At 44.0% G+C, this 23,261-nt stretch overlaps 1 protein-coding gene across 2 annotated transcripts in view; it reads right to left on the minus strand.

Moving 5' to 3' along the window:
• ELAPOR2 (endosome-lysosome associated apoptosis and autophagy regulator family member 2) overlaps nucleotides 1–22,896 on the minus strand; it is a 93,652-nt gene extending 70,756 nt beyond the window's left edge. Inside the window, exon 1 of one of the 2 annotated variants that reach the window (XM_041413388.1) lies at nucleotides 22,642–22,896. In XM_041413388.1, coding sequence (XP_041269322.1) covers nucleotides 22,642–22,773 — 132 coding nt within the window. In that variant the 5' untranslated portion in view covers nucleotides 22,774–22,896. The remainder of the gene's footprint in view (nucleotides 1–22,641) is intronic. The other variant, XM_041413389.1, reaches the window with a different exon arrangement.
• Between the last annotated feature and the right edge of the window lie 365 nt (nucleotides 22,897–23,261).

Raw genomic sequence — 23,261 nt, forward strand, 5'->3', positions numbered from 1 at the left:
GTTCATTGAATCAGATCACCATAGAGAAAAGAAACCATTAAATTATAAAACCAGCACAACTCAGGCTGCAAACTTTTTCTGCCATTCTCACCCTATACAACACCATGGAAAATGCATGGCAACTCAAAGAACTTTCATATGCAGCTGTCTGGGAAAATCTAGAAACATTAATATCACTTGAAGTGGGTGGCTTTCTTAGTCAGGGTTTTCCTTATTTAAGCACCTTTAGGTAACAGTTTCACAATATCCCAGTCTATCTGCATTCTTTTAACCTGATGAAGAAATTATGACTACTGAAGTCGTCCAGGTTAGGCTATCAAATCCATCAAAGCCCTCATCACTGGCTTACAAATGATTTCAGCAGGCATTGTCATTTGTGGCAAGAACGTACACAGCTTCTAGGCTAGTGAGGACTCTCTTCCTGCTGGCCCAATGGCATCTAACCTAACCTGACTCAAAACATACTGGGAATTCTTGAAGGAAATTATTTCTTTAGTCATGCTTCCTAAAGTGATGAAACTACAGAGCAGGGATGATTGCCTGCATCATCTGCTCAGTAAGGATGGATCTGTGCCTTCCTCTGAGAAGCAGCATCCTTCCTTCAGTGCCACACACTTCATCAGGGCTGCAGGTGCTGTGACTGATGGCTTCTGCTCAAGCAAGTCATCCCACTGACTCCAGAGAAATTGCCCACGTGAGCCAGAGTTACCAAAAAACACCATTTGTCATGGACTGATGCTTTCAAACACATTAATCTTCCTACAGCTGCTCCTTTTAAAAAATGGCTAGAAGATTTAGTGCTGATGAAGCTGGGTTATTTAGCAAAGTCTGGCAACCCGAAGGCTGTGAAGTCCCCTTTTAGCCACATTAAAAAACGGGAAGCCACGTGGAAAGGTCTGTCTGTAGCACAGTGGGACTGAGCATGCCCAGGTTAATCTGAATGAGTGATCTGGTGCCCAGGTGAATTGAACACTGAAAACAGGATCTCCTTTGTTAGCACCCTGCTCCAGCACTTCTGTCATGGACCTGAATATACAACATGCACAGCACCCACCCTCCCAGAGCCACACTGCCTGGAGAAAGGGAATGGTAACCACATCCCAAAAATACAGATGCCTTTTCCATGAATTCAGGAGTGTTTTTATTAAGGCATGTTAGACTGGCAGGACTAACCCTTACCCTCACTGTACTTCCCTCCTCAACTCTTCCAGCTAGAGACTGCTGACAGCTTTTGCATGTGCTGCCTTGCTTTTCTCTGCACCACCCAAGAAGACACAGGAGGAGCATGTTCACTGCCACAGCTGCCCAGAAATTGAATTTGCTGCTGAGAATTTAATTAGAGAGAGCAATCAAGGCAGCAGACTGAGAAGTGACCAAATGTGAAATGGGGTAAGTGCAGAGCAGAGGGGTGGTACAGCAGTGCCTCTCATCCCACATGTTACACTTCACATGCATCCACTAGCAAAAGGCTTTGTAACATATGGGGATGATATTAACCATATAAAAGAATGGTTGACCAAAAATAGTGGGGCTTTTTATCAAATTTCATCATCTTCTCCAAAACACTGCTTCTACAAAGCTCGGTGCAGTACAGTAGCTTCAACATGATGTTCACTAAATTGAAATGTATTAACATTTTCCAAGCACGCATTACCCCTTATGTACAAGAGCCATTTCTAGTCCCAGAAAAGATCATTTTACTTTGACATTTCTAATTAAAAGAAAAACATTGCTCACAGATAAATAATAAATGAGAGTGCAGATGGTCTTATCTGCATGGCAGAAGGGAACAGGGAATTACTCATGAGTATGTATCCAAATGAAACTACCAGACCTGTCCTTAACATACACATCTGGGTACCACAACAACTACAGTCACTGACTCATCTTCCACCCGCTTTTTTCCAACATCCCATCTAATTAATTATATGTTTTTTCTTTCTTCCTGAGGAGTACTGTGATGACTAAGTACAATGAAAATGTACCTGTAAGAATGAATGCTGTCACTCTTCAGGCCCTGGGTAGTTTTAGTAGTTACCTAAGCTAGACAATAGTTGCATGTTTTTTCCTGAACCTGAGTAACTGTTATACATTACTGTAATCAGAGATTAACGTAATTTTACCACCTTGATTACTCATAATGGTGTAGAAGAGTGAGTCAGAACTGTGCATTAAATGCCTGGGAGGGTTGAAGATAACTGGCTTATAAGCATCCTAAGTTTCACTCTCCTGGATATTTCACAACACACACTTTAGGCTTTGGCTTTGCATTAAGAAAAGTGTTCATTAGTGTTTAGAGCAAACGCTGGGAATAAGGCTTATAGCTCCTGATCCTCCTTCTGCCACCAGCTTGATCTGTTCTGTGGCTTTGAGAGTACCACTGGGCCACCCACTAAAATCTCTGCATCTCTAATACCTTAAAAGCATGCTCTGATAAAGCCCTTCGAAGAAATGGGTATTCCCAGATCTGGGCATGTGTGCACACACGGGCTTGTTAATGTCCCTCTGTGCCAATGGTCAAGGGCTGCAGCACACTGCTGGGTGTGATGCCTCACTGCTGGGAACATGGAAAACTCAGAAGCAAGGCACAGTTAGGGGCTGTTTGACTTCCAGGCAGCAAAGCAGGTCTCATCCTCATCCCTGATCCTATACATTCAGAGAAGACAAATAGCTGCAAAACCTAAACCATGCACCGATAATAAAAAAATGCAGATGCAGATCCCAATTTTCCTGACTGCACTGGGGCCTGGGATTCCCCTGGACACCTGATGGTCTCAACTGACCCTGCTGTTCTTGGAATGATGACAGCAGCTTGTGCCCACCACAGCTGCCCATTGCACAATCAGCTCCCACTCCCGTGGGCAAGCACCTTCCTGATGGCATCAGAAGGAGTTGGAGCAGAGCAGAAAATGGCTCAGTGTGCTTCTCATGGAAAGTTAACAGAGTGGTCTTGCTCCTAAGAAATGTCAGTGGCAAAACACTAACATTATTTAACATCATTTCATCCAGGCTTACTGATTGGGAAGTTGTTAAGGCAGCAATTTAGGCTTAGTCACAAAAGGACATAATTAAAACTTCACTATGGATTCACCTAAGCATCCAAAGCATTTCACATCTGAATGTTCATTCTTGTTCGGATTATGGAGCCGAGCGCTGCTATCAGTAATTCCACCTCCTTCTTAATTCACTCAGACAGGGTCAGGATTTATATCCGACTTTCTGTAAGTCCTTTCCCTCCTCAAAGGCCATGCCAGCATGGGGGAAGGGAGGCAACACTTACACATCCTCATATGTCCTCAAAATAATTAGTTCAAAGACCTAGAGATTAATTCAAAAGGCAACATCCAGCAATGGAGAGAGAATGAGCCATCATTAAGTCTCCAGTTTCAGCAGCACATCACTCAACCCTCAAGCCAACATAGCAACAAACAAAACCAATTTCCTCTATAATTTTATTTTTATTATTTCTCCAGTAACAGAGAACAGGACCAGATTTTACCACTGCTAACTCTGTTATAAAAGGCAAACACTGTGTTACCCTGCGTAGGAGGCTGAGAAACTGAGATGTCAATTTTTCTCTTTTGTAGAATTAGAGCAAGGAATTATATCAGGCCATAACACTGAGTGAAAATAACAGCTTTGACAGTCAGATTGCCCAAAAGGCAGGAAAATGCTGCCCAATTCTAGAGGTGAAACACTTGAGACAAAACAGATTATAATAATTAGAGACAGAGACCTCAGGACTGTGAATGTATCTTGAAAAGCAGACCTAATTAATCCCCTAATGAGGAGGTGAGAGGTACAAAGTTACTACCTATCCTCTTAGAGGGCTATTTTATGGTAAATATTCCAAGAAAAGTGTCTGAGGAGACCTTCCAGCACCTTCCACTACCTGAAGGAGATCTGCAGGTGAGGTGGAGAGGGGCTTTTCACAAGGGCACATAATGACAGGATTAAAGGGGCAATGGTTTTAAATGAAAGAGGGCAGGTTTAGATTAGATATTAAGAAGAATTTCTTTACTGTGAAGGTGGTGAGATACTGGAACTGGTGGCCCAGAGAAGCTGTGGATGGTCCTTCACTGGAACTGTTCAAGGGCAGGCTGGATGGGGCTTGGAGCAACCTGGTCCAGTGAAAGATGGAAGTTGGGACTGGATAAGCATTAAGGTCCTTTCCAACACAACAATTATACTCTGTAATTCTATGGTCTCCCCATGCAAGTGAGGTTTTTCAGCAGCCCCCAAACACACAAAGCCTCACAGGCTTTGCTTAACCACTGCCATGCAGTGATGGGCTGCCCAAACCTCAGGGACCGAGGGGTACTGACACAAAACTTCTTTGGGCTCAGAGGTGATGATGCCTGGGCCACAACACATCTCTGGAGAGGCAAAATCCTTGGCACAGCACCCAGGGTGGGGGGAGATGTCCTTTCCAGCCAGTACAGCTGCAGCTTGAAGCTTCAAGCCTGTCCTGACCCTTCCTGTGATAACAAGTGCTTGCAATCCAGCAGCATTTATTGGATTAACACAGAGAAACTTTAGGAGCAGGAAAACACAAGAAACTGCCTAGTTAGGAGACCATGTTATATGGAATCTAGTTTCATTTGTAATATAGATTTATATAATTGTGGTGCAAAAAACAGCACAGACAATGTCCAGCCCATTTCCACAAGGAGAGAGCCATTCCCACCACCCATCCCCACCTCCTCCTTCTCTACAGCCCCTGTTCCTGCCAGGACACCAGGTATGTCATGCACTTCTCACCTGCCAGTGTTTCACCACACATTTAGCAATTGTTCTTTCCAACCCTTGGGATAAACTAATGTTTCACTAGCCCATGTATTGTTCTGCCTTTCAGGATTCTCAGCAGCAACCCTATGTTTTTCTGATCCACACTCATCCAATTGTAATGCTTAAACCATCCAGGGTCTTGCTCTTTCTGATCTTCTGATTCTGATCTTGCTCAAAGGGTTTTACAGTCTAAATACCGCCTTGGACTTGATTATAAGGCCAGATTTTACCATTTCTGCCCTTAAATAACAGCTGCTTTGGAGGAGGTCAGCTGCTTTAACACCAGCATTGTCTTTGGCGAGGAGAAAATAAATTGCTGCAACCATTTTTTCACAGTTCTTCCTCGAAATTCTTTAAAACACTACCCTTTGTAAAAAGATGTCGAATGCAATAAGCCACAGTCAGACCTCACTGGTAATAGACTTGTCAGAAGCACATTGGCTTTCTGCAGGGTAGCAGCATGTCACTGCAGCCTCTGAACTGTAACACTGAGCACTCACAGCCTTTCATGCTCACAAAGCTCTACAAATATCAAAAGAGACCAACAGATAGTTCAGAGCCTTCCCTCTTGAAAATTAACCCCTATGAAGAGGAATTCACTGTGACTAAACTCCTCCACTGTCTTCCAGAGGAGTGTGCCAGTGAAAGTCCCTTGTATCAGTAAAGGAAATACCAAATTCTTTTGTGGTCAACAAGCAGAGGTGGAAGTGGACTGGTGCAGGCAGGACAGGGTGGGATGCAGGTTGAAGAGGGCAGTGCTGCCCACTGAGAAGCACCACTGGAGAGATGAATTCCACTCAATTTCACACGCTGAGAGAAGCCCAACTCAGTAAAATAAAAACCACCAAGCATGCTGTTGCACTTGTGAATTCAAATTGGGGGTTTATTTAAAAGAAAACTTGACTATTACTTTGTGAACAGGCAGAAGGGGTTGACCCTTTCAAATACTCTTTTGAAAGCTTGCTTCACACCCTAATTACCCCATAAACACTGATGTTTCATCCCAGTTGACCAGCCTTTCTTATCAGTGAGTTCTTCAGTGTCATTTACACAGGATGGAGTTAACTCCATAACCAAAGCAAAAAATCCCAGTGATTCCTTTTATGCCATCAGGTTTTGGGTTATGGGGTTTTTAACCCTTCAGTCTTGAAACCTAAAAAATTCATCTGCAAATCTCTATTGCTTCTCAAACAGGTTTTAGACAAGACTGATTGGAAAATCATATTTTTTCAGTGAGCTTCTAAATTTTCTAAAACAAAAACAGGCTAAAGAGAAAGCCAAAGTAAAGAATGTGATCATAAAGGCTAAACATAAGTTTATCTTCATTGTTCTAATGTTATTGAGTCATCTAGTCTTTTAGTCACCCAGCAGTAATATTTGGACAGCTTTAATCCAGTTCCACAAACTGAATATTTTAACTGCAACAAGCTTTCTATGAGTTTTTGTATTTTTCCTCAGGTTTTTACAACCAAATAAATGTAGTTTGTCAAACTGGGAATAACTTTTATAATCACCTATGCATGACACTCTTCTTTAATATTCATTACATGAAAATCTTACAATTGAAAATTTATACATAATGGTTTGTTTTTTGCAGGTTTTATTTTCTTTTTATTACATACATTTAAATGCACACGTAATCATATTTTAAGTTTAATAAATGCACACAACTTCCTACAAGGCTAAAGTTTTTCAGTGGTACTTGCACTGTATATAGTGATTTTACACAATCCTACAGATATTCACCCCACTGCCTTGTATCACTTTGCTTTCACACAGCAAGAATCAGCATTTTCAGGAGATCCAGGCTTTTCAATGATTTTCCACAGGTTTCCTCTTCCAAAGCAGGAATTCCAATACTCAAAAAAAAAAAAAAAAAAGCATTTAAAAATAACACTTTTTTGACTTGTTCTTGTTTGTGACAAGAGGTCTTCAGGTCACTGCAAGTGCAGGTTTGTGGTGGAGAACAGGGTCACCGTGGTACAGGGCACACCTTGACAACAACCCCAAAAGACCAATCCCCAAAACCCCTTGCTGAAGCAGGTTCTTAGGGCTTAAATCTGCAATTATTGAAGTCAACTAGATTGAAAGAACACGTATTAACAGAAATGTTAGGCTTAAGAGAAAACTGTCAGCTTTAATGCCAATATTCACAATCTCATGAAGGCACATCAAAGTAGCATTAATGGGCTACACCTTTTAACTCTCAATATTTAGGCATCCTATGTGTGGCTTAAGTAGTTGCCTTGTTAACTACTGGAAATCTATCCCTTATACACTCCTTTATAGCAATAAAAAAAAGGCAAAAAGAGGTGTAGAGGTGTAATTTTATAGTATTTTCCCCCACACAGACTCTGCAATAAATTTCTACCTACAGAACTATAAAGGAGAAAGCTCACTAAATGCTGTTTTGTCATTTGGCATTCACCAGTCAGAGCACAAAGCAAAGTGCCCTGCAGAGGGGACAATGACCATGTGGCAGTGGTGTCCCCACAGTGCTGGGGCCGAGTGCTGCTGTGCAGGATGGATGGGCAGTCCCTGGCTGTCCCTCCCTGCTCCCTGCCCACAAACAGAGCAGCACCCAGGCAGGCTGGCAGACATCTGTTTGCACAAGGTCACTTCCACACACATGAACCCAGCTTTTCTCTTCAGGAAAGTAAATATTAGTGCCTATTATCCCCAAACATCAAGTGTACAGCATCCCTTATGCAAGCCCTGCGTGCATATGGACCCCAGATAAGCCACCCACGTGCTGTATCTCAGATCCACACACCCTGGCACTGTGCAACCAGCCAGAATGCTCTCCTCGAACAAGATTCATGTTTCACCCCCAATATGGTGAAGATTTTTATTCAGAGCTACTCTGTTATTACAGTCGAACAGGCCTGACAGTATCAAAGTTGATCACAGTTCTAATTATAACTTTTAATATGCTGGATTTTATTCATTCCTCCTCCTTTTCCACCTTGATGTTTTATTTCCAGCTATTCGGGGCTTAAGACTCATAAATGAAAAGAGAAGCCTCCAGTTTTATGAGTATGGATATTGCTGACTGTTGCCTATTCAGAGGCAATCTGCACAGAAAGGGTTCAGGGTGTAACTATTTAATAGCTCAGAAGCAAATCCCAAGAAAGCAATTACCTAAGGTACCTGCAGTACCCCAAGTGGCTCTAATTAAACCGCTGCAAAAAATTGCTGAGCTTTAGTTTGTGAAGGATTCAAGGCCAAAAGGCCAGGCTGGGAGGGGCTCCTGAGCAGCCTGGTCTAATTAAAAGTGTCCCTGCTCATGGCAGAGCTGGAACCAGATGATCTTTAAGGTCCCATCCTACCCAAAACATTTTGTGATTCAGTGATCCCAGGGCTGAGATGGACAGCAAGCAGATGAGCCAGCTGCTCCAAGGTGAGCCAGCAGACCCAGGCAGTCTCCACTCAACAGATGCATAAGCTTTCACCAGGTTTCCCCTGGGCACTGAGTTTTCCATCTCCTAAGACAACTTTTTCTTTTTTATTTCTGCTCCTTGTTCTCCTTCTGAATACCAACACAGTGGCAAATTTCACTGCTTCCTGAAGCACCAGCCAAATGAACTCACTTCTTTTCATGCCTTGTCATGGCCTTTCTTTACCAGATGCAAGACAAGATGATAAATTGGGTATGGCATTCACATTTTTTGAAAAATCCCTTTGCCCGGGGATTTTGCCCGTGGTTTCATGTGAATTGTTTTTACTTATTGGCCAATCAGTGCCAAGCTGTGTCAAGACTCTGGAGAGAGTCACAAGTTTTTATTATTATCTTTTTAGCCTTCTGTAAGTATCCTTTCTGTATTTTTAGTATAGTTCAGTATTATTTAATATAATATAGTACCATAAAATAATAAATTAGCCTTCTGTGAGTATCCTTTCTGTATTCTTTAGTATAGTTTATTATTATTTCATATAGTATAGTATCATAAAATAATAAATTACCCTTCTGAGAACATGGAGTCATATTCATCATTCCTTCCTTCATCTGGGCATCCTGTAAATACAATAACTGGGGTCCCTTTTAACAATCTCAGAATAAAGGACACAGGCAAACCCTCACTATGGGTGCTCCTGAGATGTGTAGAATTCACAAGCTAGAACTACATCAGATATAAAACAGTTGAGTAGGACAAAATAACTTACCTCAGATGAGGACCTGAGCTGATAACTTCAGTGGGAAATTATATCCACGTACTTGAGAAAAATTAACCAGATGGAGCAAATGTTAAGGCAAAGACTATAGCACATGTATCTACAAGGCTCCTCCAATGTGAGTGAACAATTTAGCTCAACATTAATATTTTTTGGGCATGTGCAAGTGCATCCAAGAGCTTGTGCCTCTCCTTCTGTATAGACACTTCCTCACTGAGCCACTGCTCTGAACCAGGTTCAGTTTCTGCAATTACAGTGTCCACAGGGAAAATGCATCTCTGATGATTCAGTTCACTGCTGCCAAACTGCCTCATCCTCACAGGGGGTTCATGTAGAGGAGGATAAAGGTAACAATATTTAACAAGTTGCCAACTTTAATCCTGTGAGGACCTGAACTATGGCCAGATTTAATCATCTGAGGAATCAACACAGCCAATTTCATTGCAGCTCCTCTCCAGCAGCAGCCCCACAGCATCATCCTGTCCACTCTGCTACACAAACTCCATTTTAACAAGCATATAAGAGGACATCATTAGTTAGTCTGAAAACATCTGCAGAATGTATACAGAAGAAATATCTCTATGAAAACCCACAAAAGAGCAAGAAATGAGCACCAAACTGACTTAACATTTAGATATTCTTAACACCAATCAATATGCTTTTTTTCCAACACTGCACTTAAAGCAAAATACTCAACTTACCAGAGGCAAAATATTTAAATTCAATAATATATCTCAGTTATGTCAGAGCATTGACTCTGTGATGCACAGAATTCCCTGACTTTAATCCAGGATGGTATTTAACGTCAACTTCATCTTAAATAAGGCAGTCATTTTCAAACTTCAGAGGAATTATTCATGTGCTTAAAAGCAGGCACATGCACAAGCATTTTGCAAAGCTTCCACTCCTGTCCCTCTGCTGTTGGTTATCACTTTCCATTAGGTGTAAGAATTTTTCATAGCAGCCACCAGAAGATTATTAAAAAGGAGCTCAACACAGTTATTAGAGGGAACCCTGGATGATGCTCACTTGTCTGATCTTGTATCATTTTTCTGCCCCGTCACCTCCTCCACAATTTCCTACCAAATGCATTTGCTCCACACTTCCCTTTCTCCTGAGAGATGTTGCTATGTGGTATTCACATTCTCTGGAAAAATCCCTTTGTTCAGGATTTTTCTCCTGGGAAGCTGAGAAGCTTCAGAGAGAAAGGAAAACAATTCTTATTTCATTTGCTTTTTTCTGTTTTGCTCATGTGGAATGTGTTTGGAGATTGTTTCATTGGGTTCTGCTGTCAGTTGTTTTCACTCATTGGCCAATCAGTGCCAAGCTGTGTCAAGACTCTGAAAAGAGTCACGAGTTTTCATTATTATCTTTTTAGCATTCTGTAAGTATATTTTCTGTATTCTTTAGTATAGTTTAGTATAGTATTCTTTAATATAATATAGTATCACAAAATAATAAATTAGCCTTCTGAGAACGTGAAATCAGATGCATCATTCCTCCCTGCCACGGAAATCCCTGCAAATACAATAGCTGCTACATTAAAAAATGCCCATGAGGTGCTTGGCCTGCCCAGGGCAGGGTGTGACAAACCCATCCCTCATTCCCTTGTCCCTAGTGACCCACGTCTGTGAGCTCCTGGTGTGCTCCTCCCTCTCTCCACAGGGATGGATGAGTCTGGCTCCCTTCTGGGCTCAGCTTGTCCCCTTCAGACTTTGACTTCCCCAGGGGCTGAATTTTACGTACAGCATAAAATTAGGCCTAAAATTTAGGGAGAGCATCAGTGAAATAAACCTGCAATGTGGAAGGGAATGTTAGCCCAATCCAAAGTCTCCTCTACCCATACATACAGGCCCCAAGGGAAGAGCTACAAGTATTGGTCAGTTTTGTGTCAAAACAAGTGATTTGCACTCAAACTCATTCAATTTTAACCAAAGTGGTCACACTGACAGCAAACATGTTTATAGACAGGATTTTGTTGCACTTCATACAACATTACTTCTTATATTACACTGATATATAATATAATATTTACATGTAATGCTACAAAGTAAGCATTTTGAAAATTAAGGAAAGGCGTGCTTCTTTTGCCAAACCTAATTAATCCTTGTGGGGAAGTAAAAATAAAAATAACTTTATTGACTTTGCCAAAGCTGCATTTACTTATATTAAGATTATTACCAGGTTCTGCATTTTACAAATACAAATTTTATCCAGGAGTCTTCTCTGTGGAATAAAACCACTGCAAAATGAAAACCCACCAGGCTACTGTGAACTGTTTCCTTCTCCCATTCATTGTTTTTCAGTGGCTGTTTTGCTGCCACTATCATTCAGCATTTTACTTGTTTGCTGACCAGATGGCTGAGTATTTTCAAACAGGAAAAAAAAAGAAACCAACCCCATAGCAAATAAGACGTTTTTTCTTTATAAATTTTAGCTGAATCTTTATCAACATTGGAAATGCTATATGTTTTTATTAATATTCCATTTTGAGGGGGGGAAGAATGACAAAATAGAGACTGATAACACTAGAGGGACATCATGCTTGGGTGGTTTAGCTTGGGAGCTTCTGCCTGACTTGCAACCACTCATCCCGGGATAGGAGCAGCCCTTTGTGAGCACTTGACTGCCTTATGTGAAACAACACTGCTCATTGAACAAAGCAATGTCTTAAATCACAGCCTGACAAGAAAAATATGTAACATTGTACACTTATGAGCAAGCCTCATCCAATATTGCCCTCCTGGGCTGTCTTCAAGCCCACAGAGTCCATTTCCACTGCAAGAATAACTAATAAATAAATAAAATCAAGGAGGAACTAGCAGCCCAAGGCAGCCTGAGCTAAGTAAACAGTGGAGAAAACACAGATTTAACTTGGCCATCAGCTACATTCAGCTTCTGGAGTCTTTTCTGTGTCTGTGCTGCTGACTCTGGTTAAAATAACCTCCAGCAGCGGGGTCTAGCCAAGCCTTGCTCAGTGCACTATTTTTCTGAAGTCCAGATTATCCCACAGGGCTAAGGAAGTTTAGGCAGCTACAAATCCAAATTTGTTAGCATATCTAGCAGCTAGAGAGTGCTCAGAGCTGCAAGATTCCCTCTTGCATCCAACCAAGGCCGGGTGAGGGACGAGCTTGGCATGGCAGCAGCAGGCAGAGCTTTGTCCCTAGCCCCATCAAACCCTGTTCCAGGGGCAGGGTAATGTGTTAGCAGAAGGGCTGCATCAGTCAAATCAATGAGCAGTGACTCATCAGCCCATGGACTTCGGGAAAGGCAGGAGGGAGAGATCAGGGCTTTGCTCAGGCACAGCTCCTCAGCTGTCCCTTGCTGCTGATTGTGCCCACGAGATATGAGCTGGTCTGGGACACACACAAAGGAAAGAAATGCATTCATAGCTGGTTTACCTGCCTGGGCAATGCAGCCAGCCTGTAACCATGCATGTGGGAAGCCATCAAAAATCCTGCAGCTGCCTTTTTGCAGTGAGAAATTAAACACAGGTACGAGGTCTAGCCTATCTGACAAATCACAAGCCCATTTGATTGTTACAGGCAAGCTTAAATGTGTGTGTCTAGAGATAGATAAATAGACAGACAGACAGACAGACATAGGTATGTCCTGCATGCATATTACAGAAATTTACCCTGGCATTAGCCTGATGTTAATTATTTCCTGTAGAGGAAGGGACTCTGCAGTGTGATAATGCACCTTTGGTAGGAAGCTGCTACAAGGCAAAGCCATAAAAACTCTTGGCTCACAAACAGCTCTCCAGAACTAAGGACCAATACTGTCCTCCTGCTGTGTTTCCCTTCTAATTCAGCAGTTCAGAGGCAAAGATTTAGATCCCTTCTCCAGTATAATCAGGTCACTGCAGAGACCTAGCTGCACCGCTGTGATGTCCCAGCTTATCAAAACACCCTCACCCCTGCAGCTTACAGAGGGCTGCAAAGTGACCTTGCAGCTTGTGTAACAGCTAATGCAACTCACACTGGGGACTGATTCCACTGATGGGTCCTTATTTCACTTCAGGGAGCTAAAAGCTGAGCATCTACCTGGCAAAAACCAGCATCCCTCTGTAGCCAGTGGAAGAAAATGGGCAAATTCAGCAGAAAAATCACTTTCAGGGTGATAAATATTAATCTTGAATGATGGTTCTCTCTGCCAGATACTTAGGTGCCCAGCTTGTACCATTAAAAGCAAGGTAAGTTCTTTTTATGGTAGAAATGCAGGTTCTGCCCTGTGTTACCTCCACACCATCAGGATCTCATGCTTGGACTGTGCATGGATCACTGCAGCAAGGTCTCTTCACACTGATTTTCTGCTGTCCTGAAGAGCAATGAGGGTGCTGTGTGCTTTCCTAACATCTAACTAGTTATAATCCAGTTATCACCATCCCATGACAAAACTGCCTCTACTCATCTTTACTGCCTGACTGCAGGATTCCTGTGGATCCAGAGCTTCTATGCAGCGTCCCATGCTGTGCCATGGGCAAATCCATGCCAGGGGGCTCACTGACAGCTCAGGGACCAGAGCTCTTTGGGTCTGTTCAGCAGGCTTGAGACTACCTGTGAGAGCAGGTCATTGCCCCAAAAATTTATTCCTGTTTCTAGCACGTGTGGTGCCCAATGAGGCACTAACTGGGTCTTCCCATCAGACTACCTACAGTGTAAATGCTAAATTTAAATAATGTCAAAGTTTGTTAATCAAATTGTACTTTCAGCAACAGTCACATAAAGCCTCCCAAAACCTTGAGTCAGGCATCATTGCTTCCACCCCATCAAATTGATATAACCTATTTAAGTGCCACAGGACCTTAAAACACTATGCAACTTAGCTCTACTTCATTTAACTTTACAGATTTTCAAAGTTCACAGTTTCAACTCTTCAATACTGAGGAGCAAACTTAACTTTTCTCCCACCTTTTTCAATGAAAGCTGTGATTCCTGCATGACCACATGATGAGGCTTTAAGGAAATCTTTTTCCCTTGTTTAGCAAAGCAGTTCAAGAGATTTGCAGGCCAGTATCACAATAGGCAATGCAGCAAACCAGCTGGTTTGTTTGGGATTTTTTTTTTTAATTTAAAAGCTGGAACTGTAAAGCAGTGACTTCTCAGAGGAGCCAGCAAACATTTAAGTAGAGTTGGCTTTAAATGCCATTAAAAATGCTGCAAAACAAAAAGATACAGGAATTGATTGGTTTTGGCACTATGCCTCCTCTTAGCTGGGGTGAATGGGAGTGTGATCATTGATCACAGCTATTTCAGCAGCAGTTCAGAGCTCAGAGTTGAACTATTTGTGATACCTGGTCAGTGCATCCCCGAAAGGATGGCTTGACTAACAGGATGAGTTCTTTTGGTGCAGGATAGAGCAATGCCTCTGGATTTACTGCCTCACTGTGCAGAGGCTAACACTGAGAACAGTGGTATTCTAGATTAAAAAAAAAAAAGGGGGAATTCAGAGCCTGTGTGTATCCTATATTCAGCATCAAACCCAGGTATTATTTGACAGTCATCCTGTCAGATCTTCTGGAAGAGGAGAGAGTTGGCCTGGGTTCAGCTGTTACTTGAGCAGCTCTAGGGGAGAGCCACTCTCCTAATCAGGACACTTGACATTCATCTCAAGGCAAGACAAGCTGCTCATCAGCAGGTCTGCAGGGCAGGTGCTTGTGAGGAAGGTGCAGCATCATAAGCTCACTCATTTCCCACTCCAATTCCATCGTGCAGCCTGGCCCCAGCATCCTTGAGATGAACATCAGCTCATAGTCCCTCCATGCAAGCAAGAATCCTGCCATAAAGAAGTCTGGTTACAGCCCCTCATGCTTTCCTTTCAAGAAAAGTCTGAATTTTTAAAAAAATTGGATTAAATAAGAACAAACAGAATAGAGAAGAAAAGAACTGTCTTGGGAAATCTTTCTTTTCTTCATTTGCCTCAGGGAACCACAGAGCTGCAGATAAAAAGCAGCTTAACCAGAAACAAGCAGCATTTGATCAGCACTGTTGACCTGCCAGCAGGAGGGAGACATGGATATAAAAGCCTGGGAAAAATCAGCCATCATCCATTTCTGCTGCACATCGCTCAAAAGACACAGCACCACCCCTTGTGTGTATAAAACACCACCAGCCTGTGTGAAGGCCTTCCTTTCAGAAACTTCAGAGAGCAAGTACAAAACCAGAAGGATTTCATACACCACAGGAAACACCGTGGGAAATTAACACTTCAAGAGTGACCAGCTCAGGTCTAAATCACCTGTACCCTTCAGTTTGCTGCTAGCAGTCACCACCTGGTACACTTCTGTTTTCTGTGACAGTACAATCAATTTAGACACTGATTTCTCTACTATTAATTGTGTCCTGTATTTATCAAGCCAGCAGCAATTATGTTAATGGCATCTCCAGGTTTTGCACTCCCCATCGCTCCTCCCTCTGGCTTGGTTATCTAATGCATTTGAATTTTCTGACCATACTCATTACTCAAAAACACCTCTACGCATGTTCAGGTCAGTTCCAACCTCAGAGGGAAAGTTCACCCTCTCCCTAAAGCAGGGGTTTTTCAACAAATTGGATTATAAGATTAGCACTAGTAACCCACATTGGTAATTATCATATAGAAAATAGCTCTTTTGACTGGGTCAGCCCTGCTAACTAGAACAGGGCCAGGGATCTGCCCACACTCATGGACTTGCTCATCTTGTTTACAGGAATATCTTCTCCTGATGTTCCTGTTCTTGGCAGGGTGGGCATAGCCTTTTAAGTAATCCCAAGCACCCTGAGCCACTTTCCTGTGGATTATGCCTGGAAAATATTTGTACCTCTAAGGAGGAACAAAATCTAACCAAATGAAAATTGAGCTACCCAGCATTTTCACCATCAGATTACAGTTCCTATCACTTTTTGTAGGTATTTTCCAATAGTCTTCAAGTATCACCATAAATACAACACCTCTGTTGTGCACTGTATTTCTTGACCACAAAACACTAATGGGTAAGAGACGTTAATTCCAAAGCAATAGGATGAGTGATTTGTATTCTCTTTGTAGCAGTAAAAACTCAATACCAAAGAAAATTTTCTAGTTGGAAATATACTATCATCTGGAATTATTTTTTTTTTCATTTAAAACATGTCCTGCAGACAGCAAATATCTTTCCTTGCAGGGACAGCACTTCTGTTTCTTAAGTCAAAGCACAACAGAGAGCAACAATCCAGTTCTTTCACATTTTTAACACACAGCTCTCATCTTCTTCATACATTACAAAATACAATCCTCTTGCCTTTATCTCAGTGTAAATCCAGGCTAGCTCTATCCCACCAAAACTTTATGTTCTAGAAATAGAAGACCAAACTTGTGCCCTCGAGTAGGTCCCAAAGCCACCTGTATCACTTCTACCACCCCAGAACCTAAATCCTGACTGAGTCATCTCTGACACTCTCCCAGCTAAACACTCACCCTATTTTTTTGGCTTCTTTTAGTTGTTTTTTTTTCCTTATGGCAGGTGAGTTTGAGGCCGAATCAGCATTAGTTCTGACTCAGCACAGTGACAGGATCATCAGCACCAACACAGCAGAGCCAGCAGCTCAGCTGCACAGGTCGTCCTAGATCATCTTAAATCAGCTCTGAGCCCATGTCCCAAGTGCACAGTGATTACTGTCTGGCACTATTTATCAAAGAGAGTATCACAATGCTTATGAAAAAAGGTCATTGTGAGATTTAGACAACATTTTGTAATTGAAAGGGTTTTGTTTATTTGTTTGCTTTGAAAGATGGTTGTTAAAATAGAAAACAAAAAGGGGGGTTTATCCATTTCTCTCCTTCAAAACCAGAGTTTTTGTTTTCAAAAGACTTAAAACCAAAATATTCCCAGTACCAGCAATCAAAATCTAAACACATTTTTAGGTCCAGGGTAAGACCTAACGTATCAGCAAGGGCTAGTGAGCAGGACACTCTTTTCCAAGTAGGTGTAAGAGTTAGGGAAGATATGGCCATGCTGGAGAATAACACTGGACCTTCACAGCAACAGCCCCTAGAAAAACCTTGGCACCATCTGGGAGACATGTGGGACCTGTTCCCAAACACTGTTTCTTTCCTATCTCAAGCATGAGGCATTCAAGGCTGCTTTTCTTTCTACCAACCATTATCCGTTCTCTAATCTTTTTATTTCTACTTAGCTGATGCCTACTACTTCCTTCAGCAGGTGTTGACAGCAGCCTACCATATGACACAGGGAACCTGCAGTGATAGCATCTCCCTGCTGCCCACAGCCTGAGCCCTGCAGGTCTGAGAGCCCCTGGCTCTGCCCCAGGGTCGCTGCAGTCATGGGAGCTCTGCCAACACCTTCTCTGGGCACAGGGTCAGGCTCATGGAAAAGGTTCCCTTCAAGTGATTCCAGCATTTCTGACCCAGGTCATCTCCTGGCATAAAGCAGCACCCAGTACTGCCAAAGCCTTCCCAACCAACACCTAGTGGAAAACATGGTCTGGACAAGGCAGCTGACAGCCCAAATCCCTGCAAAAACCCATCCTGGCCCCTGGCTGGCTGGCAGTCCTGACTCCACGATGTGTCAGGAATCCCAGCACAGCTCCCATTCTCACTCAACCTCAACCTATGAAGAAAAAGAGAAAATAAAATCATGGCCTTCTTTGTAAATGATAAATCTCACCCTGAATGATCCAGTGATATTTGATGGTGGAAGAAATGCAATCTTGTGTTGGTTTAACGGCTGCTACTCTTTTGAGTTTATGGTCTGTTACAGCAGTTTCCACTATGACTAATTCTCTTACCCTTGAATGATTACAACAATGGCTCACTATCTAGTTTTTATGCCAGTATCTGTCTTCCTTCCCAGGTTTTAATTTCTGACACCTCACCAATCTCCCTGTGCTTCCCCTACCCTGGTCTGCTCCTGTGCTTTCTGCTGTGGTACCTGTGTTTTAGCATCTGTCCCCTCACCTTTTGCGCACGTGTTTCCACTCCATCAACTTCACTGCCAGCAGTTCTGTAGCCTATTTTTTGCTCCTCTTTCCTCATCTTTATGACCCTTCATCACCATGGAAAATGGAAGCTGTACATTTCTCTTTCCCCCACAAAGAAAAAATCAGTGTAGCAAGACGTGAAAGAAATAAAAAGGTCTGTGTAGGAATCTTTCCACAGCCTCTTCTGCTGACTATGAATCATTCATAGAGTAAGTGTCTAATGTCTCTCAAGGTGGTTAGAAATTAGGGAATACAACACTGGATCATCCCAGCAGCTGGTATAAGTAGCACCTGCTCTGTTACCAAAATAGCAAATGCAGATGCTTCAGAGAAATGGACGAGGGTACCAAGAAGGGGCAGCAAGGAAACCAACTTAGAAGGAGAATTCCTTCCTAAACGAGCTAATCCCTTCAAAGATTTTAAAGCCAACAGAGACTAAATGAATCTCATAAATCAAATAGTTGTATTTGATCAACCCAAAGGTTGTTTATGGTTGCATAAAAATAAAAAAATGTTACCTTTTAATAATAAAAACACTTAGCCTTTCAAGTGTACAAAAATCGTTTTTATTTCTACATTATCCCACAGATTCACACCTCATTAATTTTCTCTGTCGCATGCATTAATGCATGCTCTTCTTTTTCTTGCTCTTTTAAGTTACTCCCTCCTTACCTAGACAGCCCCACCCTTTGCTGTGTGCTCATTAACCAGCTGTAGAACAATCACAGCGTTCACGGTTCCTGAGTACTAATGATGGGGCACACAACCCCTCTGACAGGTTTTATTCTTTTCTTTTCCTTTCAATCACCCACCCAAATTGTTCCACCACCAGCACCTTCACTGCACCCCCTACAGAACCTTGTGCCATGACTCCAAACCTCTTCCCAGCAGGTCCAGCTCACTCACAACACAAGAGTGTTTCAGACATCCAGGTTCCTGCCAGCAGACATCTCTGTTACTCCTGCCACGTGGGCTCAGTGACAGCCGTGCTGGCTTACACCAGGACTGACACATCTCCCCTCCATCCTTTACGTGCAAAGACAGAATTTCACCTTGCTTCCCACACTGCTTAGCTCAGGACCTAGTATCCTGGTTTAACCTACTAATATACTTAAAATACTTCACACTTCGCTTAGACATACTCGATTTTTTTAACCTTTTCTCCTCATGAGAATTGGCACTATTTCAACACACTAAATGCCCCTTACTTGACCTAAGTTCAATTTCACGCTCCCTCTTTATTCTTAAGATGCCTCTGCCTTCAAGTGATTTTATAAGACTCTCATTTTCCAAGAACATTTCTTATATTGTTTTTGTCTTTTCCATAAGGATTCTAGCAGACTAGTGCAAAAATACATTCCCTTAAAGAAAGCATTTAGCATTACCCTTTAATTTACCTGTCTACTAAAACAGCAGGTAAACCATGCAGTGTATCAGAATCACATTTATTATCAATGTCAAAGGCACATCTCAATCTGCATAATAATTGAGAGCTGAACAAGAGTATGAAAGAAAACATCTTTGCCAGCAGGATACTCTGTATCTCTCTTTGAAAGCAATTTGGCTGAATGGGAATCAAGAGAAGAGTCACTCAGGGAGTTCAATTTTTTATTATTATTATTGCAAAAAACAACACAGGAAAAGATGAAATGAAGAAAAGACCCATTTAGGCTGAGTATCAAATATCCTAAAAGCAAAATCTGCTCATATTTATGTGAATCTCTAAGGGGAAGCTGAAGAAGACCCATTCAGTTGAAAAGTTCAGAAAAGAGAAAGTACAAAACACTGGAATATAAGACGTAACAACCACTGCCCCTGCAGCACCAGGGAGACTGGCATGAATATCTCATTGTTTCCAACATAACTGCTTAATGTGTATTTAATGGCAGGAAAAAGCATGGGTGTCATCAATTCCACTCAAAGTCATAATTTATGCAACACATGAAATATTTGCATGAGTACCCTGATCATCACTGGCACAGCAGAAAGAATTCACCAAGCACTTATTCTTCCACCACTGTCCTAATCCAAGCTGCCAAGTCACCAGAGGCACAGGGCACAGTAATGGGTCTCCCCAGGTTCTGTATCCCAGAAGTACCAGCTATCCAAGCTGAGCCTGCCTCCATCTCCCGGAGATGCACAAATCACCTTTAAATTTGCTGCTGGCATTGGAGAGCTCAGGGAGGGCTCACGATGTGAATGACCATGAATGACCATCACAGCCTGGACTGAACACGGCTGTGCCAGAAGCTTATGGCTGTACCAGTTTGCTCCAAAAACTCACAGGAGCATTCATTCAAGCTGCTCGTACCTTTAGTTTCCAGCACAAACACACCCCTCCTAAATCCAGCGCGCTGAACTACTACAGCCCCTGACAAATTAAGTCAATGACAAAAAGGCTTCTGGAAAGTGACATTGCTAGACATTATTATTTTACTATCTGTGTAATCAGAGCACCACAGAGCCTCAGGCACAGCCAGAGATCCCACTGCTCCAAATGTTGTGCCAGCACAGAAATCTCACAAACCAGCATATATCTGTATTTGTCGTAAGTGAGACAACCAAAAACAAGTTGTCAAGGAAGGAGTGGGGAAAGTGCTGCTAAAGAAGGATCCCCTGTAGATTGAAAATGAACTCCCTGTCAGTACATTAAACCTTGTGCTTCTCAGACCTTTTGGGTATAAAACAAAAGACATTTACCAAGTCTTTAAAGGACTGCAATACCCTCTGACAGGCTGTGCTTTCTTATGGCACAACTTCATCCCTGTCTGAGTCTGCCCAAGTCAGATTCAATCTCATCAGGTTGTTAATGGCAATACACCCAGGTCACTCAAATTGGACTGAATTAGGGCAAATGGCAATGTTTGGAGACAAAAATATTAACTTCTGTTCTTCCCTTTTGTAAAGCAGTTCATCTGTTATCCTGGTTCTTTGTAAGCTCCCTTTTTTTCCTCCCCTCTGTCTCCATCCAGACATGTTTGTAATTACATTTCCTGGGACACACACTTTCATGGCTGCACACACCCCAGCACAAGCAACACACAGCTTTTTAACCATGTGAGTGAGGGCAGTCTCTATTTCAAAGAGCACTCAAGTCAAATAAAACAACATTGTTAGCCTCTCTGAAGAGAAAGCAAAAGCACACAGGTCCAGATCCGCAGGTGTACAGGAGTGGGGCTGCAGAGAGAATTTGCACACCTAAACCCCAATGCAAAATGCTCAAAATACCAGCTCTACTTTTTTGGTACCACTGCACAGGTTCAGCTCTCACCTTCAGCCATCTGCAGAGGTTCATTTTTTTGATGCAAAGACTTTAGGATGAAAACAGCTCTAAAAGTACCCGTTTCCCTTCACTAGCTGAAAAGGGAGATAGGTAATTTTAAGCAGGTGGCTGCATAAATTCCTCTCTCTGAGAATGACTAACATTTAGGAAAAACATGCCCTGAGAATGATCAACATTTAGGAGAAACATGCCCAGAACAGACATTGATTTGCCAGACATCACCTCTCCCTACTGCAAGATTTCCCACGCTAGACTAGCACTGAGCTCTTGGAAGACAACAAGGAAATTTCATAGGCAAAGAGAGAATATTCCCCAGGTCAGAGATGCTCTCTTTCATCAAAGGAAGGACAGGAAGGAGACATGGACTTCTGCCCAGGAGGTCCCACACTGCAATAGCCTCCAAGCATGGATCAGGACCCTTCACCAGCCGAGTGCTCCCATCTGGCTGCACCCCAGAATTTGTACATTCTCATTTGTATTCCGAGAATGTACAAATTCACTCTTGCTAAACAGTACAACTGCAAGAGGTTAAGTGGGGAAGCTGTGGTCCCAGAGCATCTCGGATAGGAGAGGGTTAGAAGGAAGGGCACTGATCGTTGTTAATGCACTTAAGCTTCTGCTTGCCTGAGCAGAGCTCCGGCCACCTAGACGTGTTTGGGATGGTGATACCCAGCCTCCTCACCTCTACTGCTGGTTTAAAACACAGGAAAGACCCACTTGCTCTTTAACAGCAGCAGAGAGGATTTCCCTGCATGTAAGGCTGGAAACCCTGGAAAATAGCTTCATGAAGCCCAGGTCCCTTCCCCGGAAAACCTCAGCGGCCACCCGGGGCTGGGCATCCCCGTCCGGCCGCCCCAGCCCCGCATCCCGCACAGCCGTGCGGAGCATCCCTGCTCCGAACACACCGACTCCCGCCAGGTTCGGGTTCCTACAGCAGCAGAAAGCCAGAAAGTTTCTCTCCCCATGCCACACGCGCAGCTCAGCCTCGGACACACCGAGCTGACACCGCGCGGGCGGGACAGCTTCGCACACCACGCCTCCCTTACTCTCCACCTTTGCGCTGATTCAACACGGTAATTAGAAAAACAGGGAGGCCGGCCGAGACCCCTTCGTTTGGAGAGGGACTCTACTATTTCCAAGCACCGAAGGGAGCAGCGATCACCCTGGGCAAGGGGAGTGGGGAATGCGGTTCGCGACCGACGGCCAAGGGAGCCGCTCTGCTAGTGATGCGGGGGGGCTCGGCCGCCCCAGAGCCGCCCCCCGAACCGCGGCGGAGGGTCCTTCCCCGTGGGGCTGACCTCTCTGCCATCCCCCGGACAGCTCTGGGCAGCCAGCAACACCCCCTTGCTGGGATATCACCCTCATCCCGAGGCGGTGCACACCCCCCACCCGCCCTTACGGATGGGGAAAACCCAAAGAGGACGCGGAAAATCTCACCTCTTCGCAGGGCGGCAGCTGCAGGGCGGCCGCCTGCCAGCCCAGCAGCCAGCAGCACACCCAGGCGCTGCCCGGGTACCCCCGCTCCGCTCCGGCCCGCCGCATCCTCAGCATCCTCAGCAGCATCATCATCTTCCTCCTCCTCCTCCCCCGCCGCGGAGCGCCCGCTCACCCCTTCCCGGGGGCGGGGGTGCTGCTGGGGATCACCGCCCCCTGCTCCTGCCGGACACCTGCGAGCCCCGGCCGCGGGCTGCCCCTGGCCCTGCGCCCCGCCTGCAGCCGGGCATAACCCCGGCGCTCCCGGACACAGCGGCCCCGCCGGCCGGCAGCCGGCACCGCCAGAGCCGGGAGGAGGGGCCGGAGCGGGGGGAGGAGGAGGAGGAGCGGGAGGGGGAGGAAGGCTGGCAGCGCAGGCGCACGCTGCCGAGGCTGGTCCAGCCCCGGCGTGGCGAAGGGAGCGCGGAGCATCCTCCGGCTGCATCTCAGCAGCCCCAAAACCTCCGCGGCGGGGGCAGCCCGGGCCCTGCTGGGGAGCGCGGCAGCAGCAGCCCCCGCCGGAACCTCTGCTGTCGATGGGCTCCGGGATGGGAGCGGCGATGTGGGATGGAATGCCCCCTTCC

The sequence above is a fragment of the Onychostruthus taczanowskii genome, unplaced genomic scaffold, assembly GCF_017590055.1.
Source record: "Onychostruthus taczanowskii isolate IOZ18803 unplaced genomic scaffold, ASM1759005v1 scaffold41, whole genome shotgun sequence".
Lineage (NCBI taxonomy): Eukaryota > Metazoa > Chordata > Aves > Passeriformes > Passeridae > Onychostruthus > Onychostruthus taczanowskii.